Genomic DNA, 23,651 nt, shown 5'->3' with positions numbered 1-23,651 from the left:
CACTCTCCCCTACATATTTCTACGTTTAGATTTTGATAGCTGATTGCTCTTTTAGGGAGAATAAAAATACAGATTTTTGAATTTTCACATATCATTTTTGTATGGATAGCTGCCAAGTTTGTATGGGAAATTATATGGACGAATTAATGATGCAAAATGGCTTCTTTGGGCATACCGAAAGCACCAAAAAAGTTTCAGCCGGATTAAAAATACAAAAAAAAACGAATGACCGAAATCTCAGAGAATTGCTCTGCTCAAAATTGATCTGAAACGTAATTTTTGTAAGAACGAAGATAAAAAAATATGTTCAGTTCTGTGAAGATTATCTTGACTGCCCCGGAAGTTTACTTGGAATAAATATTTCCGCTAACAAAATCACCGTGCCCACAAAAAAATTAAATCATGACGAATAACTTTTAGTAATTCTCAAGCGTTTTTATTAAACTAAATGAATTTATTTTCCTCAACTCTGATAAAACAATGTTGTTACTCCATGTCTCCATGTTTTATTTAATGTTTTCCAACCCTAATAAAATCGGTGTGCCTTAATTTGCCATATTGTGAAAACTATTTGTGGTATAGTTCATTAATATTTTTTCACAATATGGGGAATTAGTTGTTAGGCACACTGATTTATTAGGGATACTTTAGGCTTGCGCCTAAATGTAGACCACATGAAAGACGCGAGCACTTCATCAGAGAGGTCTACATTACCGACTTTCCCCATCAGAAACCTCCTCAGTCACAGGGAGCGACAAACGTCAAAACCAAACGCGCACATTCTGTAAACAAAAGGTTTTTTGCTCTCCGACCGTTGTTCTTCCGAAAATTTAACTTTTTTCAGTCGAATCTCCCAGAACGCCGCCACAATGCCATCCGATCAGATCCAGTACTCGGAGAAGTACTTCGACGACGTGTACGAGTATCGGCACGTCATACTGCCCCAGGACCTGGCCCGCAACGTTCCCAAGTCTCACTTGATGACGGAAACGGAGTGGCGGAACCTGGGCGTGCAGCAGAGCCCCGGCTGGGAAATGTACATGGTAAGAGCGACGGGGAGTTCACTTGGTTTCGGGAAGAATATTAATCAGGGGATTTGTGTTTACTCCAGATTCACGTTCCGGAGCCACACATCTTGCTCTTCCGACGACCGCGCACGGATCTACCGCCGAAGACGGCTGCGGCCGGCGGCCAGGGCTCATCGCGATTGGCAGTTTGAGTAGCTGGTCGATGGGAGTTGGAGGCCAAACCTTGAGATTATAAGATTACTCTTAACTAGTTTGTAAGATACTACAGTATGATTCTCTCCGGAGAAACCGGCTATCGATTCGGGTGGAACATGGATTTCTTTCAAAGAAATAAATAAACAGATGTTACAACGTTGATTGTTTTGCTTTTTTTTGTCTCTTTATTATTGTTCGGTAAAACAAGGCTTTTATATCACTGGGTTTCTTTGTACTAATGATGATTTTCACGATGTAGAAGCGAAGTTGCAATTTCGAGCTTTGACCGGCAGCATTCTGTAATGATACGAAACATGGGTTAGACTTTTAATACCATTTAGAGAAATATTCTTTTCAGTTAGATTAGGTTGCCGATTCAGAGATTAATTTTATCGATCACAGACTGATTCAGTCGGGAAAAGAAGACATAAATTTAAATAGGTTTCATCATGCTTAAAACTCGAGAACTATGAATAGTATGTAAATTGCAATTACCTTGCTCAACCTTTAGCTAGCCAATCCTCGTTAGGTTCCAGATTAATGTTCTGCAAATAAGCATAAAAGAATATATTTAGTGAAAAATATAACTTAAATCATTATCAAACTGTTGATAATAATGATTCAGTAAAATGGAAGTTAAATTATAATCAACTAAATTCATAAACACGGACCAAAATTATCATCATTTGAAAATATGTTGTTAACTAGGTATTGCCTTGAAAACTTACCTTTTATTCTAACGGATCGAATCTTTGGGATTGCTACGGCGATAATTCTGAAACCAGACAAAAAAAAAAATAATCATTATTAGTAATTTAATGATTATTATTTTTTTTATTTTATTTGCGAAACTTCACAGCAGTTGCATTTCCTGTTCAGACAAATAAACCGTAGTTCATTTGCAGCCAAGTTGTTACTATCATAAGTGCTCAAACGGTAATTATTATCATCATATGAAATGCACTGCTCAATTTAAATTTGTCAAAAAAGTTTGAATAAGCTCACCTCTTAGGCAGCGCAGCATCCTTCCGTGTGCATTCGATGCATTTGTTGTGAATGTCGAACCTTTTGAAAAAGAAAGAAAAAAAGTTAAACTTTCACTTCTACGACTAACTTTGACAGAGAAGCTCTCGTGAAACGATCAGTAATTGGAGTAAGCTTTAATCAAACAAAATTCATCAACACGGACCAATTAATTTCATCATTTGTGGGTAAAAACAATCAATAGTTTAAAGTTTAACGTTTACACTTACCATGATACGCTGAACGGCGATATCTTTCGAAGCGTGGATCATCAAGCGCCGTCTGTAAAAAAAGAAAAAAAAATCAGTACAACAGATGAACAAATTTATATTGCCAGAACGCAAACATCGTGTTTTTTAAGTAAATCAGACAAATAAACAAAAGTTTACTTGCAGCCAAAATGATTATCATCATTGCTGAATGTCAAACGGTAATTATTATCATCATGTTTGTGCGTTCGTTACATTGCGTTGATTTAAACAAATAAGATAGTGAATAACTAAAATTAACTTACCATTTGCAACTCATTCTCTCACGTCGAAGCCTAACGGTGGGTGTTCCATATTTGTCTGTAAATAAGGAAAAAAATGCAAGTGTTAGAAAATACTTACAAAAAGGTTTTTCGTTCTGAACTTTGAAGTTAAAAGAATCAGAAGTGGTTGAAAAAAAGTTTAATCAAAGAAGTTCATAAACACGGACCAATGTTATCATCATGTAAGCGAAAAAAAAAACTATAAATCAATCGACAATCATTACCTTTGAGCTGCGACAGAACTCCTAGTCGACACCACATTCCCGGTGGAATCCGTGGCGGAATCTCCTCTGCATTAGCTATGTACACTAAGTTAAGGTTCTCTCTCTCTCTTCTATAGTGGCGAATCGGGATCAGTACTTGAACAAGTGCGTCGAAATCTGAGGTAGCTTCAAGAGGTTTTTCATTTCTTTGCCCGCTTTCAGAAAATCTGTGAAAAAAATGTGTTTCCTGATTAAATCGTGCCAAAATTTAATAACAAATTGTGAAAAGCGAATAAGTAAAATCAGACAAATAAACCGAAGTTTACTTGCAGCCAAGTTGTTACTATCATAAGTGCTCAAACGGTAATTATTATCATCATAAGAAAAAGTTAACTGTTAAACCAAATTTAAAACTTATCGTTACTCACCTTTCGAGAGGATTTCCGCTGGAATTGATTCCTTAGGTTTGCCAGTCCCTGCAACGAACCAAACTTAAATTAGTAAAGAAGATCATTTCAGCAACAACAAAGCTTTGTAACTAATTAACTGTATTTTGAGGTAGTTGAGAATTCCAAAACAAGACTATTTATAATATATTCTTCAACAGTTTTTAGTAGTGGTGTGCATTACAAAAAAAGACGTTCAGAGAAATTCACATGATTTAAAAATGGTATGAGTTATTTTTTTCACAAAATGTTGCATCATAGCGTTATTTTAAAAATGTATTTCTTCCCAAAAACAGATTGGATATCCTTAGCAGAACGACAAAATACTGGTTGGTGGATAATAAAAAGAAGTTGATGCACCAACTTCTTGTACCGAAATGGAATGGTTTAAAATCAAATGCCAAGGTATCACGAGTTTTTTCAAAATTAAGTGCCGCTATGATGCTTGGAGTAAGAAGAGTTGTTGGTACAGATAAACATCATGTGAATTATGTTTTATTTAAATAGTAATGCACAACCGTTTATTATATTTAAACAAGTTGATTGTTGTTCGAGAGTATCTTAGACAGTTAAAGATTTTTTGAATTATTAATTGAAAATTTAACAAAAATCAAAAGCACATTTTTTTACAATTCATGTTACATATTTTGCTTTAGACATAAAAGGGAATAAAAATATAGTTTAATTTGTTTTTAATTTAAGGTTAAAAAGGTATCAAACATTTACTTTTAACTTAATTTAAAGTTTATTAAAAAATTATTGATTTTGCAAAAGTTGCGCAACTGTAAAAATATAGTGGTTTAGAAGTTTACTTAAAAATTATTGATTTTTGTTTATTTAGCAAATGTGTATTATTTCAATCATTTTTTAATCAGGACATGAGGTAATCATTAAATTTGGGGAAAAGAATGTATTTCCATGGGGTAATTCCTGTTGGAGTATAAACACTTATCTAAATTCATTTTTAACTGAAATCAAGTAATAAGTAGCTATTAGGAAGTAAGCAAACAAGACTCCATCAAAAGTGTTGCAAAAAAAATGTTTAAAAAGCTAGAATCGGCTAATTGGATGGGAGGTTTAACCCTGAATTGTTTTAAAGTAAATGTTTAACACATGCCAATATTTAGCATTAATAATATGCGAGATTCAATTAAAATTACTTGAGTCATTCAAACTTTTGCTGGGTGAATGAGAGATTGTTTAAATTTTCGTTTATTAAGTTTACGGTTTTTATTTTATGCAAGAACAAGTTGTAATGCAACTATTTCGACAATAATCGTGGAGATTTGTTAATGAAACTTGCATGTTCTATGTGCATTCTTTTTTAAATATCTTAGGGCTTTTGTTAATATGATTTGGTTAACCGCGGTGGATTTTCTTGAAATAATTCGAACTGTCAAAAATCCACCAAAGCATCTACCGGTGGATACTTTTCTACCACAGATTTTTGTGCGATCAATGTGGTAGATGCTTTGGTGGATTTTAGACAGTTCGAATTATTTCAAGAAAATCCACCGCGGTTAACCAAATCAAATTAACAAAAGCCCTCTTATCTTAGAGACTGCATCGCAAAGAGTAATACAATTTAAGTCAAAACTATTAACTTAAATGCTTCAAATCGAAATCATACAACTTTCCCGTTTGAAAAAGGATGCTTCGCATGAGATGATAAATTATCAAAAATCTAATCGGGTGTACTGCGTTCCATCGTTCTTGGTTTTAGGTCCACTTTATTCTAAAGTGAGACGATACACTTGTTGGATTGTTAGAGAATAAAATAATTACAAAGAAATATTACAAACTAGTCAATTACCTATTTAATATGTTGTGTGCTCTAGACTTGAGGGCTCTTTTTCAGCAATTCGTACACACGCCACACACGAGTGTGTGCGATGGGGCGGGAGAATCCGTTTAGAAATTTTGTTTCCGGCTTTTTATATATCACAGGCAGCGCAATACGGACGGACTTCCCTTTGATAGCTGGAAACCACAACGCAGAAGAGGACGACTAACACAAAGAACACCAGCAACCAATACAAGAACGAAAAAAAATACAACCAGACTCAAAACATACAATTTCCCAGACATAGTTATCTCAGCATTCACGTTAGTATTAAATCAACAATTCTAGCAAACTTTTTCAAGTGGTCCCACCTGCAGAGAAACCCCATTAGCAGATGAATAGTAACGAAAAAGTTATAATATCAAAGACATTAGCAAAAGATCGGCAAATCCGGCTACCCTAATCAACATTAGTCTGTAACCCTAGTACACATAATGGCAATCTTACATTTTTAGAGACCACTCCAAAAAAAACGTAATTTTTCTTGTTGTCCAGTCTTCTGAACAACATTAGAAAGATAGCGACATTTGTTCGCCAACATGAGAAGTTTTGCGAAACAATTTAAAAAAATGTGGGAATACCTCTAAGTAGGGGAACAGCATCTAATTCCAGCGTGCCTCTAATGTTGGCAGGTCAGAACTTTGACATTCAAAGTGTTTTCAACTGAAATCGAGTGATTAATAGCGTCCACGTGGTTTATGGATGGTCCTTATTGTGTGTTCAATTAATATCACTCTTGTATATTTAATTTCGTCGCTGTCGTGCTAACTTGTTGCACGTACATTTTGGGGCAAATTGAGTTAAGAACGCTATTTTGTGCAGCTCACGATGTCTCACCTTTTGACCTTCACAGATCCCCAAAATTCGATTTCGAATAAAAACCGAAAAAAAAACTCCGTGCATTTTTGTCACTTTTCATACATGAAAGAAGTTTCAATCTTGTTGTGCTATCTTGACACAGCCTGAAAATTGACGTAGGTGCGACAATTGGCCAAAAGGATTTCAGGTCAGAACGCATTTGACACAAGTACGAGCTCGACTATTATAATTATAACTCGGGACTCCAACAACCAAACTGAAATACAACCAAACTGCAGGACAATACACAGAATGATCAACCACACAAAACGTGTTTGTTATTGTTAACATTGCCTGCTCTCGTTTTTGTTTATTCAAGGTCAAACATTAAACTGCTGTTGGCAAAGATTTTATTAATACATGTCTTTTTTTTTAAACCATTGTTAAATAAACAAAAAAAAAACAAATAAAACTGAAGTAACTTTGGCTTTTTTCATGTGGAAATTAGCTTATCAGGGTTATTTTCAGAATACATAAAAAAAACAGAATATGTCAAAACGTACATAACTGTTCAAGCAAAAACATGACTTTTTTCATGTGTTTAAGTGATTATTATTAAATAAATTATAAAAAAAAAGTTCTACGAGTTTTTGCCACAAAATTAGTGTTTTGCGAGTTTTTGCAAAACAAAACTGATTCTTCTGAATGGCATTGTGCGAAGCTTGTTCCGGACAGCATATAAATGAACATCAGGAAGAAGTATAAATGCTGCGATGTCTTGAGAAAAAAACAGGTAATCTGGTGAAAACAACTTTGATTATCACATTCTGTTTTGTGTTTGATTAAAGTTCTCATACCTCCTGCTTCTAGGGAACAATGAATTGTTTTCGCCTTAGAAGAAATGGAAGCATTTGAACCCCCAGACATAAATTTTTTTCTATACTGAAAATGTAATTTAAAAAGGCGAAATTTTTACTAAATTTGCTGTTTTGGAACCTTTTTTAAAAGCTCAGATTTGAGCAATACTCGATTATCCGTATTAAACAATTTTTTGGGGTAAAATTTAAGGCAGAGACCCAAATGAGACATCGAACAAAAAAAATAAGCTTTTTTCGTGATTCGATATCCGCAGTAAAATTTTTGCGAGAACTTTGGATAATCGAGTCTGGAATGTACCGAGAAAAACATGAGCCATAAAAAAAACATGCACACAATCCACACATTTTCACACGCACACACACACAAACATACTGACATCCGCGTAGTTCAAATCGTTGAAGTATTCAATAATCCTGGAAGAAAACTTTTAAGTTAGTTAACATTTTCGGAGATGACACAACAGGCGTATTGGATTCGTAGTAAGAATGAAAATCAAAATAACTTAGATGGAAACTATAATTTAAAAAAACTGATAAAATGCAATCGGAATCAGAAAAGGGAGCAACTTATTTAAAATAAAAAAGAATTCTCATGAAATTAATGTAATCTGCTGCATTTTTAAACAAAAAAAAAATAATAAAAAATAATGTTAAAGCAAGAAAAGAAGAAACCAAAAATAATCAAATATTGTACAAGCTAATCCAATCGGACCAGGAATTGAGGATTTAATGTTGAGTGAAAAACGGCATCACAGACAAACAGACGTAAATATTGAGTAAAACCCAACAATCAGAACCTGATGTCGGCGTCGACAATTGCTGATTCAATGAAAGATTCTGGTCTGCTTGTCTGTGGCAGTATCTTAGTGATATTTGCTCGGCATTTACGTTTTCCGCGGATTGGTTATAGCCGCAAGTTGATTCTAAATGCCTAACAAACACAATTTCGGCTTGCGACTGTGGCCAAATGTGTAATAATCGAACGAAAAAAAACTCTTAGTTATTATTCGCAATGAATATTGCTTTATATTATTACTACACAGTGCTTTTCAAGATATTTTTTGTTAAACTTACACGTACAGGTTTCAATCTAGAGTTAAAAATAATGTTTTTGTTTGCCTTATAAATAGTACTGTTTCTTTCCGTTGATGTGCTGTTGTATGCACCAGCCAGAAAAAAATGTGTGTGATTTTTTTGTTTGTTAATACAACGCAAATCATTCGCTACGGCAAACGAATCTTTCCTGCTCACAGAGTGGCATTTTGCGTGGAGCCTTTTACAATGATTTTTAATGTGTGTTTTGCTGACGCATTTCAGCTGCAAAAGATTTTTTGTTTAAGAATATGATAATTACTGTTGCTGCAGTAGCAGTTATCTCTATTTGATTCACGTATCAAGTGACATAATAAGTTACGTTTTCTTTTTATTCAATTGTTAAGGTGATTTGTGTGTTAGATGTGTGTTTGCTGCTTGCTAAAATGTGAACCGTGCCAGACAGCTGCTCCAGCAGGTGGTCGCGCACTCTTTTTTTAATATGTTTGCACATCGTTCAATAGTTGTGTAACGGCAAATGGTGCCCAAGAATCCACTTTTCGAACGTTTCGAAATGAAGCCCCTCCTCTCGTAGAAAGTTGATTTGTACCGTTGGTTTTTCACGAAACTGTCTTTTCAAAAGTGTGTTGAATCTCACGAATCATTGAGAATTGCTGCTTTTTTCACGGTTTGTAAAATAATGTCCTTAAACTGTATGTATGCAAAAATTGGGTCACAATGATTCTGGGGGAGACCCTCCGTAGATCGATACAATTAACTTCATTGTACCGTGGGTGAGATGTCGGCTTCCGCCAGAATGTTTGTTGTCAAGAAAACAAAAGCACGTAATCCGTTCCCTCCAGTGGGACCACGTACGGCGAGACCAATAGAACTGCGGGCGGGCGGGGGGAGGGCGGACAGCGGCTCAAAAATAATCAGGTCAACACGTGCTCTTGTTCTGCCACGTGGACGTCGTGCGAAACAGAGAGAGTTTGTGGTGTATCTGTGCGAGATTCCAAGCTTAGAAGCGTCTTCGCTTGCTCTGGAAATCGTCATTGTTGGCACCACCGCCGCCGCCGCCACCACCACCTCCGCGGTTGTTGCTCATCCAGTTGCGATTGTTTCCACCGGCATTGAAAGAATTGCCCAAACGTTGGTTAACTCCGCCACCTCCTTGCTGCTGCTGCTGCATACCGCCGTCGTCGAAGCGTGACTGTCTATTGTTCTGACCGTGGTCATAATCACGAATTTCCTAGTGGAATTACAATTTAATTGGATAAATGGATAACGGTTAAAGATTAGCGGGGGGAAACTAATATTGAGGGGGGGTCGAGAAAGTGAGAGAGTGGGAGAACGTGTTTCCAGGTTTGTGCTTTTGCTGGTCAACACGATATCCGAGGTTGGTGTACCGTCGTCAGTCGCACCGGTAGAAACCGGCCAAGTATGTGTTCGTAAGAAGGAGAAACAGCACGGGTTGTGATGGTGAAGAGACCGGTTTGCAAAAAATGAGGGGCGAACACGAAGATATCGTTTCAATCCGAATTTGTCACACGAGCAGGATGCGAGAAAGTTGGGTTGTTTTGAAATGTGTTTGTTTAAAAATTTTCACTTAATAGTTTTATCTTGATAAGATAAATCATACGATAAGAATTATGGAATAGTTACATAACTAACGTAAATGAATTGATGCTGAACATAATATCCACTTGTGTGGATTTGACACTTGTTTCTGTTTGTTTCAAAACGAAGTAGGGGAAATAAACCCATTTTAAGCCTAATAAGCGGTCTTGTTTGAATGATGCTGGATAATCTGGAGTGTTCCTTGAAATTCAGTAAAACCAAGTACACCAGCGAGTAGAGCAACTTTTTGTGAACATTTCTGTTTATTTTCACTTTTATTAAAAGTTATGCTATTCCTTTTAAAAGCATTTTAAAAAAATATTTCAAAAACGCATTCTAATCAGTCGTGTGCATTGGGCCACGCCCATTTTTCTATTTTCAGCTTAGTTCTTTTTTTCTTCCAACGCTCGTTTGGGTCTGCTTCGTGCTGCCAAAATTGATGAAATTTTGAGCGAACACTCACGAAAAGTAGCATTTATAGAGAAAGTTTCCTGGCAACACCACAAGCGCTGCTGGTGGTGTTGGTGGCCACCTTTTGTTCTTTATTTGCCTTCGCTTCTCGCTCGGTTTTCTTCAGCCTTCGTTTGGAATGGGTGGTCAAAATTGAAACGTCAAAAGACATAGCGCGTTTGTTTTTTTGATGGTGCTTGCTAATTATTCACATTTTTCGGGATTATTTTTCAAGTGAGTGACTAAGTAATGGTGAAAGGAACATGTTGCCGGTAGTTGGAAGCAATTTTATATTTTAAGCGCTTTAAAATCGTTAGCGCAAGTGAAATGATATTGATTTCGACTTTCGTTAAGCAGTCAACCTCTGATCTTGCGTGTGGATGTGTGTGCCACCAAAATGATGAGAAATGGTCTCGCAAAATAGAAATTATGATCAAAAGTGCATTAAATTTGATCTTTTTGGCCTGTGAGTGGCATACATTTGCGTGCTTACTCGAGGCGGTGCTGTTGCTGGTAAGTTTACAGCCTAAATAGTATTTTTGGAGCTTTAATCGAGCATCAAACTCTCCATATGACGAAGATAGGTGTTTGATTAGAAAGGGTATATTTCCCCTATAAGATAATTGCTTAGAGCTTAATTTTTTTTCCTATAAATATACGGTGGTTTTTAAAAGGACATCTAGCCCTCAGGGTAGAATCAATGATTGAAAGCTGATAGAGATGGTAGCAAAATATATCAAAAACAACTTCAGTTTATGATGATATCTCGACGATGCATGTAACCGTTGGTCACACATGTTTTGCAGTAAAAATTTCAATTATTCATAGATATAAAAAATAGATAAAAGCGATTTGCTTGTTTCAAGTGTAGATTGTTTCCCACGCTAATGCCAGCGTCCTCCTTATGAAAATTAATAATAAGTCCCAAACAACAACCGTGCACTTCCCTTGTCCCGTTCTGAGAAGGTAATCGTACCGCAAGTGGCCACCAGGCGATACCATGCCGACTCAGAGCTAAGGAGAAAGTTCTGTGCACGTTCTGGCTGTTGCCAACTTCATCAAAACGCTTAAAGCTAGACAAAATGATTTAATTAATAACGATTGAGACGAATCACACATCAGTAGTGACAAGAGGCAGAGAGATCCAAATAAACATAATGAGAATTGTGACTATTTTTAAAACGCTGCTCGTATGGGACAAATTCGCACGACTGATACGATATCGTCGGGTCGGAGGAGAGAAGACGGATTTTGCGTTATTTTTTGGTTTGTTTGTTCATCCTGGGATAATTGTTTTCTTGTTCACACATACTTTACGGAAAACGGGGAAATGGCAACGGAATCTATTTTTATGTTCGGTTCGAACCTCCATGTTTGCAACGATGTCGAGACAACTATCCATGTGTGCGATGTTAGTTTATTCAAGCTTAATATTAGTCTTTCATGAAACAATTTTGGTGCAGAGCAAAAGTTATTTTTGCCACTTATTTTCTAAAATTGCTTAGATACTAAATATCATTTAGAATCAGCTATTTTTTTAAGCTTATTTAGCATTATTAGATCGAGTCCCTTTTCTCATTTGTATGAGATATCGGTTCAATAAACCAATTAATTAATTAAAATATTTTCATCTTACTTAAAAACATGACGCAGATCGCAAACGAATAATGTTCGTAATCAGTGTTTATAAAATTCTTTAGTTTTTTGTTCATTGTACATTGAAAACCGACCAAAAACGGCTTTGTTTTAAAATGGTAGCCAGCGTAACATTGAAAGCTAGAAGAACTGAGAAAATTCTAACATGATTTCGTTACCCATTTAACTAAGTCATGTAGTTTTTTTTAATGGTAGGTATTATTGAAAGAAAAGAAAATCCTCCAGTTATTTATTGAATGTTGAGTGAAATAAAGTTTGCATTGCACTTTAGTTAAAAAAAAAACATGTTTTTCCCAAACACCGACGTGAATGTAAGTAACCTAGAAGGCTAGAAGGCATACAATATATTCAGAGAATATATCCGCTCTTCTCGAACACAGACGTGGAATTCAAAAACATTGAATGAAATACTATCTCAGGAAAACTAGCGATTGCCACACACATGGCATAACTACAATTAACTCAACTTAGTTGAGTTGATCTTATAGAAGCAATCACCACAGAGTACACAGAATGGGAACTTTTCTAACCACAGATTTCTGACCCTTTCTGTTGAATTCATTTTCGCAATTTGGTTATGAATAATAAGAGTAATCTGTCTTTTATTGCGGCTCGTCCGGCGGACTTTCTCCCAAGACTCAACAGGTCACTAACACTTCTTGGACACTTTTCGTGTGCCACGTCGACTAATCTAACAACTATTTTTTTGCAAGGGCAAAATTTGCTCGTGTAAAAGCAAAACGGTTTGACAGTATGAATTGGTTTTCAAAAACTCTGGCTACTAGATTGAATTCAAATGAATCCGTTCAAAAACGCATGATGATAATAACATAACGCCTGCTACCGTAACAAAGGCCCAACGCAAATTTCTGCGTCTGCGACTGGGCCAAACGGACAATCTTGTTTTTAACCTTAACGGAGGCCACACAATTTGACGACTGTGCAAACACAAAGATTGTTGAATTCAACTAAACATCCAGCCACGTTTGCTACGATGATGTTTTAAGGAGCTATTAAACTATTGCAAACAAACAATCTTTTTGACAGTTTGCCTGCTTTGTTGTTTGCCTTCAGAAACGTCAGCCTGCATACATTTGGCTTTGTTTGCGAGTTTGGAAAACTGTATTACACAAAATAGTGCGAGTTTGTTCGTTTGCTTGCCATAGTCTAATAGCTCCTTTAGCAACAACATATTCGGGTAATTCTCTACCAACTCATTGGAAAAAGTTGCCCCAACCTCTCTTCGATTTGCGTGAAACTTTGTCGTAAGGGGTAACTTTTATTCCTGATCTCGAATCCGAGGTCCATTTTTCGATATCTCGTGAAGGAGGGGCTGTACGATCCCTTTATTTTTGAAGATAGGAAAAAAGACGTGTTTTAAATAATTTACAGCCTAAAATAGTGTTAATTTGGAAATGTGGTGTCAAAGGGACTTTTATGTAAAATTGGACGTCCGATTTGTTGGCGTACTCAAAAATACATTAAAAGTTTATAAAACATGTTTTGAACATGTACATTTTGAAATTTAATGTACTTTTTAAATCTGCATTAACCCAGAAGGGTAATTTTTTCATTTAGAACAAAAAAAAACATTTTAAAATTTCATGTTTTCTGTAACTTTGCAGGATATTTTTCTGGAGTTTAACCCTCTCCCGCCCATGGTTACTCCAGAGCACCAAAACTTTGAACTCAAATATCTCGGAACTGACACAACTTTTCATTGTGCTTTAAGTTGCAGGTGTTCATGTAGAATGTATACTAACATCTCCCCAAATTTTATCAAATTTGGTTAAGCACAAGCAAAGTTACAGTACGAAATGTAAACAAAAATGGGCAAATTTTAGGGAAATAAATAAGACCTGTTTTCAAAAGCCCGTAAAAATTACCAAACACAAAATTTTATGAAACAAAAAATGTTTTGCTATCATTTGAACCTTGGACAAGAACCCCTGTGAATAACATTGTGAGTTTGAACCGATTTTGAGTGTTTTTCAAGCTTTTTCATTTGGTGCACCAGAGCACCACCTAGGCATATGAGCAACTAAATATTTAGGAGCACTTTTTTCTAAATTACAGAAAAAGCCTTTTTTTACCAAAACAAAAGTTTATAAACGTTTTGACTATTCATAAACGAGACAAAACATTGTTATTAGACCGATGGTTTCATTATTTTCCTTATTTTTCATGAAAATGGTTGTTAGTGAGTTTTGAATGAGCCAATCAAAGAAATCTGAGAATGCAAAGATTTTTGAATTTGTAATTCATACTTCAGAAATATGGTCTGACAGCAAAGAATAAGTAGTTTTTAACACATTTCGAAGCATTTTCAAACAACTGAACCAATAGATTTGGAGAAAACAAGATTTTGTGATTTAAAAAAAAGTTGCTCATCTTCCTGATGGTGCTCTGGTGCACCACTTCAAATTCAACTTTTTTGCACCAATTCAATGTTTGTGGGTCAAAGTAAAGTATTTCCTGCAATATTGTACCAAAATTTAGCCATTTACTATTTTTACGATAAGCAAACAGCTCTGGGCGTTAGAGGGTTAACAATGTTCTACGAAATTGTAGAGCAGACAATTACAAAATTTTTGATATATAAATATGAGGAAATGGCGAGTTATCGCTATTTTACGAAAAAAAGTTTTGAAAGAGTTACTTTCTTTTTGTTTCTCTTAGTTTTGTCGTTCGTTTCCACGGGACTTTTTTAATATTTTTCTCAAGGCTCTGAAAGGCATCCTTGCCGATCGGCCATTTGGCGGCCATGATAGTTTTAGAAAAACATTCAAATCATGATTCAGAATGTTTCAATCAAAAAAAGGTTTTGTTTGTGTTGTTTGTAGAAGCATTTGACATGTAGTGATTATTTTTTCTTTTCAATTGACTATTTTTGAACCCTGAATTCAGAACCATCATTGTCAGTCATTGTCCCAAAAATTAAAGACACCATCTACGACATTAATAGAAAATCATTTGAATTGATCAGATTGCCATAGGAATTGGGTATCCGAAGGTATAAAAACCTTCTTGTCTCAGAAAACAGAAAATAACAAACCCCAAAGACAAAAGTTTTCCCCAATCGCCATCACAGAACAGTTCGTCAATCGTTGCAAACATGGAATTCGCGTGTTTATGGAAAATATTTCTTCCATCAAGTTTCAGTAGCTGATTTTTGTCAACCAGTTCGTGGTGGATAAGAGTACGAGAAAAATTAGGAAGCGTCAAGTTTGACCACTTAATTAACCAGTAAAATTCTAAACTTCTTTTCGCTGTCGAGAATGATGGAAAATATCGGTTCGAATTTCTGCATAAAACGTTGCAGTGGCGACGACAAAAGTATTTTTTTCGTTAGTCGCCCATTCGCGTCATCGCGCCAAACTTGGAGTAAAGAATCGACTTACCATTCCGGCGTCAAAGTTGTTACCACCTCGCATGTTACCGAAGCCCTGGCGGTTGTCATCCATGCCGTCCAGGATGTTCATCTGCTGGTTCTGGGGTGAACGAGAAAGAAAGCGCTCACGTTAGTAAACTGTCATCTCTCGAAGTGGGGGCTGCTTCTTACCTGCATGAACACGTTGTTCTCGAGCTGGCGCCGGTGCAGTTCCTCGTCGGTGCGCTTGATCAGGTTCTGCATCTCCTCGACCTTGTGCTTCATCTGGATCTCGTTGCGCTGCTTGTTCTCCACCGCCATGCGCTCCTTCATCTCCCACTCGGCCTTCTGGCGGTCGCTGTCCTGCTCGCGCATACGGAGCTCTGCGTGTGTCCAGCAAAACCAGAAAATAATAGAATATGGCATTAGTGATCACAGGGCCAGGCGGAGCACAACAGATCGGGGCGGAATGTTAGGGTGGGGAGACCGAGAGAGAGTGGTGAACCGCGCAGACTGGGACTTTTTGGCAAACTTAGTACAAAACAACGCGTGAGTGTATGTGTGGTAAAAACTGTCTCAGACTTTTTAATGGATCACAAATATACTTGAATGAACTTAACATTAAATACTAGCAGAATAGAGTTAGTTTCTCGATTATGATGCGGATAAAACGAACAAAAAAGGAACATATACAACAAACTATATAAATCGCGCGTGTTTTGCTTGGCGAAGAGTTCCCGGGGCTGTGGAGCTAGAGGACACACGGCTAGAAAAATAACGATAACTGTAACATACGTTCTCGCAGCTGCTCGGTCTCGTGCTCGTAGCGGGCGTACTCCATCTGCGCCTCCAGCTTCTCCTCCTCCATTTCCATCTCGCGCTTGAGCGCGTCCGACTTTTGCTTGAACAGATCGTGCATCTGCTTCCAGCGCTGGCCGTACTCGTGCTCGAACGAACCCATGTCGGCAAAGTGCGGTCCTTGCTGCAATGTATAGGGGGAGAGAAGAGAACCAAAGAAAACTTATTAGTCAATGCATTCTTTCAACGGGTTCAGACCGTGCAACCCACCTGTCGCAGCTTCATAAACTCTGGAATCTTCTTGTTAAGTGACTTTTCGGGCAAACCGTCGGCGTTGTTGTCCTGGTACGTGTACGGTTCCACGATGCACGGACGCAGCGACGAGTTCAAGAAGTAGCAACGCTCCGAACAGTACCGCTGGGCGGCCATCGCGCTCGGCTTGTTCTTGTACTCGACGATACCCTCGCCGGTGGACTTGCCACGCTCGTCGACCTGCACGACGGCACGCTCCAGCGGGCCAAACACCTCGAACGCCTTGTACAGCAGTTCGTTGCTGACGTCCTGCGTTAGGTTCTTGACCTTGATGGCGGTCGCGTTGGGCGCAAATCGAACCCGCACAATTCGGTTCTTGCGCGAGGTGCCGTCCAGTTCGCGCTTGGCCTTCTCGGCGTTCGAGAAGAAGTCGACGCGCACGAACGCGTACAGCTTCTCCTTGTTCATGAAGATCTCGGTAATTTCGCCGTACGGCATGAACAGTTCAACTAGCTCCTCCTCGGTCACGTCGGCCGTCAGGTTGCCAATGTACAGCCGGTTGCGGCCGGAGAATTTGACCTCCTCAGTGGACTCGATCGCCGGCAGGTCCAGCAGCGGTCCCTGCAGCAGGCGCAGCTTCTCGCCGATAAAGTATTGCTCGTTGTTGGCGCGACGCCGGTCGAAGCCACCGCCACCCTCGCCCTAGAAAGAGCAAAACAAACATTGCGATGAAGTTGAGTTTCTGATTTAACACGTTTTTCAACATGATACAACCAGCATTTTCAAGATAGAGGAGGGTGAGATAAGTTAAGATTTTAATCGTTTTTATCTTAATTCAGAAAAATTTCAACTTCATAATTGATGCACATTTTGATTAGATTTTTTTACTAACACTGACGTACATTTTCAGTGCCTGGAATTAACCAAATAGGTCACCAAAATAGATCTTCTCTAACACGGACGTTAACTTCAAGTACCCAGAATGCATAAAATATTGAAGCAAAACATGGTGCTACATGAGAAAAGAGCGGGCTTTTCGCCCAATTCAAGGTGTCAAACAAAAGCTGGTCTCGAAATTTGCCAAATGGTCGCAACGGTCAAAATACTAATGCACCTTTTTCAAATGTTGCTCCACAAATTGTTTACCTAACACATAGTCTTTTTTCGCAACGACTGTCAACTTTCAGTTTTCTTCATATTTGGCTTTTCAGTCCGTCGAATAAAAGTAACAACCGTTTCCCTTCGAAGGGAAACGGTAACACATAGTCTATTTTCTAGTACCGTTGAACTACGTTGTCGTACCGCCCCTAACAAATGTTGGTCCAGAAAGCAAATTCATGGTCAGAATTTAAATTCTTAAAATAAATCGAGTGCCGTTCGATAAATAGCTTTGTTTACAAATGAAGCTTAAGGCCTATTGCAAAGTAACTTGGAATACATTCTTTCGCTTCTATCTTTTGGCAGACAAATCAAAATTTAACAAATTGTACCATTCGAAACGAAATTTCCATTGTAGATTTTCAATAAGTCGAATCCTTGGATGTAAAAATGCAGCTTACATCCAAGGTTTCACCCTTTTGAAAAGTTACTATGAGTTTATCCAGCAGTTTTTTTACTTAATATTTAACACTAGCAAAATTTAAATTTATAAGCGCTTCCCTAACACGGACGAGGAGGTCATATACCTAGTATGCAAATAATCTCTACCACGGACGTCAACTTCAAGTACCTAGAATTACGTAAATGTTGAAGGGAATTTTTCGTTTACACAATTTCTAGTAACCTCTCGATGGAATAATCTAACATGAACTACGTTATTCAACGCTATGCTGGTAATGTCACGGCATAACTACTTTGGTTTTCCCCTTGTGTTTAATGGAAGCTCATGATATTAATTCAAATCGATTAACTATGCTAGTACAACGATACCAAAAATAATAATATAATTATATGAAAAATAAAAAAAAAAATCTGTTGAAAACTAAAACCAACCAAACCGACGACATGACGACGTCGGCCTTCGCCATCTTGGAACGCGTGCGTGTACAACCATCAGCAGTTGCCCCCCCACCCAGAAGCCGCCATCTTGAAAAATGCCAACCCAATTTTTCCTCCAACGAAAAAACGCCACTCTACTCACATCGCCACCCTGATTCCGGGGTCCACCGCGGTTCTTGGGACCGCCCTGGTTCCGGTTCTGGAATCCCTGGTTATTCTGCTGCTGCTGCTGGTTATTTCCACCCTCGCCGTTTCCGGCATCCTGTCCTCCACCGCCTTGCTGGTTGTTGCGGTTTCCGAAATTGTTCCGGCCACCACCACCACCACGGTTCGGACCGTTTGCGCCACCGCCTCGGTTTCTATTGCGGTTATTCTGGTTCTGATTCTTGTTTCCTCCGCCCTGCTGCTGCTGCTGCTGCTGATTTTGCTGGCCCTGATTGCCACCGTCACCACCACCAGCGCCTCCTCCTCCGCCACCCTGCTTTGGCTGATTTTGGTTCTTTTGCTGGCGCTGTGGCAACGGATTTCCGTTCACTTCCGGCTTTGCTGCTGCTGGGGCGGCCTCCATGGTGATTACGTAACGGGTGTCCTCGCTGGTGGTTCCGGATGAGGCGTGTTCCAAACGCGGCACACTCAATTCACTCTTGTTCTTCCTTTTTTTTTTTCTTTACCCCACTCTTCACTTCAAGTCCCGTTCTCTTTTAAAGGCAGCAGGTTGGGTTTGCACTTCCGGCACGTTCGAAAGTTGGCAAGAGAATGAGCCGACGAGGAGATACAGCAGGTTCTCAAGTGCAACGGGACACGGCAGTGTTGCCAGATGGTTGCGTTGACAGCTGTCACGGCTAGACCCTGGGGATGAAAGTGTGGCGTCGGTAAGTTAGTTCATGGTGTGTAGTGTGCTCGTGTCATGCGGGTTTGCATACTTTCGAGCGAATTGGTTTGGCGCAGGGATGCCCAATTATTTTCCGATTTTTTTTCAGACGCAATAGATGAATCCAGTTTGAAATGGCCGCTAGGTGGCCCATGGTGTTAGAAATGACAGCTTCCATGTATTTGAATATGGGAGCTCAGGAAAACTCAATTTTAAGCAATAAAATGATTATTTATGATAAAAGTATTGATTGATTAGGTGCACAAAATGTGTCTAGAATATTATTAAAATGAAAACTGCTCAAAAAATTTGCAATCGAGATAAGTACACCATTCGATTCAGCAGGAATTTTGGGCACCAAAAATATATAGTTTTCATATGTTAAGTATTTTATTTTAAAAGATAATTAACAAAAAGTATGAAAATCGAGACATTTAGTATGGGAGCTGTCAAATCTCTCACCATCAAAAAGCAGCGTTGAGCTTTCGCTGGATTTGTCTATAGGGTCCTAAAATGAAGCATAGATTGCTGATATTATTGTTTACAGCGATAAAGGCTAGGATAGGCTAGGCTAGGATAAAGGTTATTTTTCTGAGTACAATGACCCTTTGTACGACCACAAAGAGTTTAAAATGGATTTTTAAATCAATTAGGTAAAAATTAACCCCGCGGTCCTTCTTGACAGAAATGCTCCCACTTGACAGCTCGTTCCAAGGGGACCATAGTTGATCCATCGAAAAAATGTTGTCTTGTCAATATTTATTTGCATTAAAATGAAAAAAAGAGATCAGAAATGGTTTTTATCGTATTTTTTACCGTTGTATATAAAAATTGACATAGGGCTTAAGTACCCAGTTTCCATTTCTACGATTTTGCAAAATCATTTTTTTGTATTTTTTATTTGGATGAAACTTTATTCATGCAAACCAATTCTTTCCCGATAACATACAATTTCCCGATAAATTATATTTATTCAAGATTAAATACTTTCTCGAAATAACCAATGCACCGTTGACTTCCTATGTACATAGGTCCTTTTGAAAAAGTATTTACCTTTTTTTTTGACTAAAAGTTGAATTCCCAATATTGTTGAATTTTCGAATTTTTAATGTGTTTTAGATGACTAAAAAGGCGATCGTACGTACGTGATCTTGCGAAATCTGGTTTATTTTTTGGAATAATATTATGCAGTGTTTTTTTTCTGTAAAATATCAAAAATCGAAAATTGAAACATTCACGAAATTTCCTGATCTGTTCAGGAAAACTATTTTAAAAATTTCTGGAGTTTTTTTTTTGAAAAGGTCCTTAAACCATTATTTTTTAATGCAAATTTTGCAATCGAAAAGTACTTTACAGATTTTTTGATAAAAGGCTCCGTTTTCAAGATATTCTTTATGTAAACAAATGTCAAAAACCAAAACAATGACTTTTATATCCCGCCGTTTGACTCGAGGGTTGGGGTCATCCCGCCAAACAAATCCTAGTAAACTAGGGGTTGCGATGGGAAAAATGTCAAACATTTCCAGTTTGTTGTTTTGGACGGCTTATTATTTTTCAGATTAAGGAACTGGAAATACTAACGGTTCGATTGCGGCATTTCTACCGTAAATTTGGCTCAAGTGTATAGCAATAAGTCCAACACGGCCCATCGGAAGATCATCTACGTTTCTGACCACAATGGAACTCGTGGAACTGCACAGGGAAACGTTATCCTGTCAGCTAGGGGGTCGTGCATAAACCACGTGGCCTTTTTTTGGAGAATTTTGACCCCCCCCCTCCCCACTCATGGTTTTTCGTGGTTTCACGCCAACCCCCCCCCCCCCCTATATGGCCACGTGGCTTTTTCCTCCCAGCTGAAAAATCTAAAAAAAAAAAACAAAATAAGTATAGATTTCAAAAATGTTTATCCACAAATGATGTACCATCAGTGGTGGTGACTTTTGGTCAAAAAACGATATTACTGTTGTTATTTTAACACAATAAAAACATTTCAAATTATATCGAAATAAATATTGTTGGGGAATGCTCCTGAATTTACCAACATTTTCCCAGAATATGCTAGTATAATCACACCGTTCATGAATGCCAATCGTTTTAAAATTAACTCAAACACACCCTTTAGAGGGGGTGACATTGGGTCAAACAGAAAACATTTTAATTTGTGTAGGTGCTGTAACACCATTAAAACCAATTTAATAATATATAAAAAAACAGAAATTCACTTAAAAGTGTGAAAAAAGTATGATATCACAAAGTTTAAGGTAAATAATAACGGTATAACAATTTATTGAAATGGTACAGAAAGTAAAAAATACTCTCAACAAAACAAGCAACTTAGTAAAACATATGTATTCAAAATTATGGAACTGCAGTGCAATTAATTGCATCCAGAATAAATATGCTTTAAGAATTAAAGCTATTTTGATATATAAACAGCATTCATGATTTAATTTAAATGCGCTTTAAAATATTTTCCTAAAATCGAAATTAATTAAATAGAAAAGTTTTGTTTCAGGAAAAAAATATTTTCAATTTATTTTAAGGAAAATATCTAGTTATGAAAGCTCCTAGTTAATATTTATTTTATTCCAAACATTCATAAAAATCCAAACTAAAGCAACTTTTCTTTTTAATTAAGCATGATTGATTCCAATGATTCAGTGTGTCCAAAAAAGTCGAGCTGTTTAATTTTTTTCTCCATACAAGAATCAGAGACAGGGACAAACATTCAATATTTCGACCTTTTGAAATGTTAGTCTTTTTTTTTTGAAAATATTGATTTCGAAAAGATCGGAAAATTTCACGAAAGTTTTATTTATAAACATTTAAGATCGCACCATTAGTTGCTGAGATATCGACATAAGAAAATTATGGGTTGTTTGGGTAGTAAACATCCATTTTTCTGTTTTAAAATCTTTGCATGGCAATATCTCAGCAACAAACCAACAAAGAATTTTCTCAGCATTTCAAAAATATTTTCTTTCAAAATTAGGCAAACATGGGCACTAATTTTTTTAAATTAATAACAGCAACTAATTGAAAAAAAAGTTACCTAAAAATAGCTAAAACTTGAAAACGGTGCACTTTATGAAAATTTCACAAATGTACTTTTAGATTGCAAATTCGATTTTACATCGAAAAATAAAATTGAAATTAAGTTGCGGTCAATACTTCGATTTTTTTAATCAGTATTGATTCAAAAATTCATAACTCAAACAACGATTTTTTGCCCGTTCTGAAAATTTCTGAAAAGTTGGCAAAATTAAAAACAATAAAAATAGTGTTTTTTGCAAATCATGTTTTAGTGACAAAAAGTGAAATTAAAAATCAGCAAAGTAAATTACCATTTATTATTTTTTTTTTCAGTGTAGTCCTTATCCATACCTACAACTTTGCCAAAGACACCAAATCGACCAAAAATTTCTTCAAAAGATACAGATTTTTTAAATTTTCATTGCTGCCAAATTTGTATGGAAAACTATATGGACAAACTAATGATGCAAAATGGCTTGGGCACCAAAAAAGGTTTCAGACAGATTAAAAAAATCAAAAAAATAAAATTTAAGAATAAAGACCGATTTTGCATAGAATTGCTCGAAAATCGATTTCGTGTCTTTGGAAAAGTTGTAGACAACGCGCTAAAAATCATTCTTTTAGTCATGGACATCCAAATTGTTTAAGTCGTACTCTTACTTTCAATTGATTTTGCTATCGACTACGTGTTTTGATTAATTTAAAAAAGATTAAGCTAAAATTTGGAATTTATTTTACATTTGTTTTTTTTTTTCAGTTGTTTAAATAGGCAATTATCTACGATTTAAGATTTTTGATCCAACTTTTGGTTGGAGATATTACCTCAAAATAAATACAAAAAAAATTAAATAAGTAATTTTTCAATCTTTTCAATATCTTTGAAATTATTAACACTGGGACGCCCAACGCATGTCCCACGGATGCCAAAGCCTCCCTAAAACGTTGTAACGGTAACTTCAACTCACAGGTTTTCGGGCTTGTCTCCGCGGATTTTCGGGTGATTTTTTTACTAGAGCAAACAAAAGTTGGAACGACGTTTTTGATCGCATAAATTACAGATTTGATCATATCGAGTTCTGCAAAGTTTAAGGATCATCTAGACATCCTTATAATTCACTCAAAAAAAAAAAAAAAAATAGCCCGGTTGGTTGAGTTATGCCCGAGAACCAGCGAGTTGAAAGTACCGTTCGATCTTTTTAATGAATTTTATTTATGTTGATCTTGACGGCATTGTATTGAAATTTATTTCACAAATTGTAGTGGTTTTATCTCAAATATGAAGTTGAGGGTATAGTATATTTTCTTAGCTTTAAGAAAAACTAATATTTTCAGGTAAGGGCACCTTTGGCCCCAATTTTTTGAATCTTTAAATTAATTGAGAAACAAAAACAATGTTTGCTTGAAGCTCGTTTTTTTTTCTCTAAAAATCTAAAATGTTTGCCCATGTTTCTCTTTGGCTCAAGAGATGGTCCCTATTAACATAAAAAAAAATACCTACAACTTTGACGATGGATAGTAAACGTGTATTTTATGAAATGATATGTAATATAACAATCTGAATTGTGTAACCCATGAAATAAGGAATATATTTTAGACCAAAATATTCATCAAATTTTTTGGTGAAT

The 23,651-nt window shown here is 36.8% G+C and overlaps 2 protein-coding genes and 2 non-coding genes across 5 annotated transcripts; 1 reads left to right on the top strand and 3 right to left on the bottom strand.

The window, feature by feature from the left end:
• The first annotated feature begins 758 nt into the window (after window positions 1–758).
• Window positions 759–1,385, top strand: LOC120414899 (cyclin-dependent kinases regulatory subunit-like). Its single transcript, XM_039576230.1, has 2 exons — window positions 759–1,043; window positions 1,112–1,385. Exons 1-2 carry the CDS (start codon window positions 870–872, stop codon window positions 1,217–1,219), a joined length of 282 nt encoding a protein of 93 aa, XP_039432164.1. The 5' UTR covers window positions 759–869; the 3' UTR covers window positions 1,220–1,385.
• Window positions 1,386–1,718: 333 nt separating this feature from the next.
• On the bottom strand, window positions 1,719–18,866 carry LOC120413897 (hrp65 protein-like). Of its 2 annotated transcripts, XR_008212663.1 has the most exons (12): window positions 18,265–18,866; window positions 16,143–16,826; window positions 15,870–16,056; window positions 15,267–15,457; window positions 15,106–15,195; window positions 3,410–3,457; window positions 3,003–3,208; window positions 2,761–2,815; window positions 2,477–2,528; window positions 2,229–2,288; window positions 1,952–1,998; window positions 1,719–1,768 (listed from the first exon to the last, which is right to left on the bottom strand). XR_008212663.1 is itself a non-coding variant. In XM_039574878.2 (6 exons), exons 1-6 carry the CDS (start codon window positions 18,688–18,690, stop codon window positions 9,000–9,002), a joined length of 1,809 nt encoding a protein of 602 aa, XP_039430812.1. In that variant the 5' UTR covers window positions 18,691–18,866; the 3' UTR covers window positions 7,947–8,999. The 2 variants fall into 2 exon arrangements, 1 of the variants encoding a protein (XP_039430812.1); XM_039574878.2 differs by lacking the exons at window positions 1,719–1,768; window positions 1,952–1,998; window positions 2,229–2,288; ... (2 more) ...; window positions 3,003–3,208; window positions 3,410–3,457 and adding an exon at window positions 7,947–9,230.
• On the bottom strand, window positions 1,840–1,912 carry LOC120415430 (small nucleolar RNA U18). The gene has a single exon (XR_005605200.1). It is a non-coding gene; the product is annotated as a small nucleolar RNA U18 (small nucleolar RNA).
• On the bottom strand, window positions 2,360–2,431 carry LOC120415426 (small nucleolar RNA U18). Its single transcript, XR_005605199.1, has one exon. It is a non-coding gene; the product is annotated as a small nucleolar RNA U18 (small nucleolar RNA).
• Window positions 18,867–23,651: the final 4,785 nt, after the last annotated feature.

The sequence above is a fragment of the Culex pipiens genome, chromosome 3 (genome assembly GCF_016801865.2).
Source record: "Culex pipiens pallens isolate TS chromosome 3, TS_CPP_V2, whole genome shotgun sequence".
NCBI classification, from domain to species: domain Eukaryota; kingdom Metazoa; phylum Arthropoda; class Insecta; order Diptera; family Culicidae; genus Culex; species Culex pipiens.
Note: the sequence above shows the minus strand (reverse complement) of the source record. Positions and strands in the feature narration are given on the sequence as shown.

What these genes read in the sequence shown, in the direction of transcription:
- LOC120414899 (XM_039576230.1), top strand. Translation starts at nt 870, where the DNA reads ATGCCATCCGATCAGATCCAGTACTCGGAGAAGTACTTCGACGACGTG. An exon ending in CCGGCTGGGAAATGTACATG is followed by an intron (nt 1,044 to 1,111) that starts GTAAGAGCGACG and finishes TGTTTACTCCAG; the next exon opens with ATTCACGTTCCGGAGCCACA.
- LOC120413897 (XM_039574878.2), bottom strand. Translation starts at nt 18,690, where the DNA reads ATGGAGGCCGCCCCAGCAGCAGCAAAGCCGGAAGTGAACGGAAATCCG. An exon ending in AGTTTATGAAGCTGCGACAG is followed by an intron (nt 16,057 to 16,142) that starts GTGGGTTGCACG and finishes TATACATTGCAG; the next exon opens with CAAGGACCGCACTTTGCCGA. An exon ending in ACAACTTTGACGCCGGAATG is followed by an intron (nt 9,231 to 15,105) that starts GTAAGTCGATTC and finishes TAATTCCACTAG; the next exon opens with GAAATTCGTGATTATGACCA.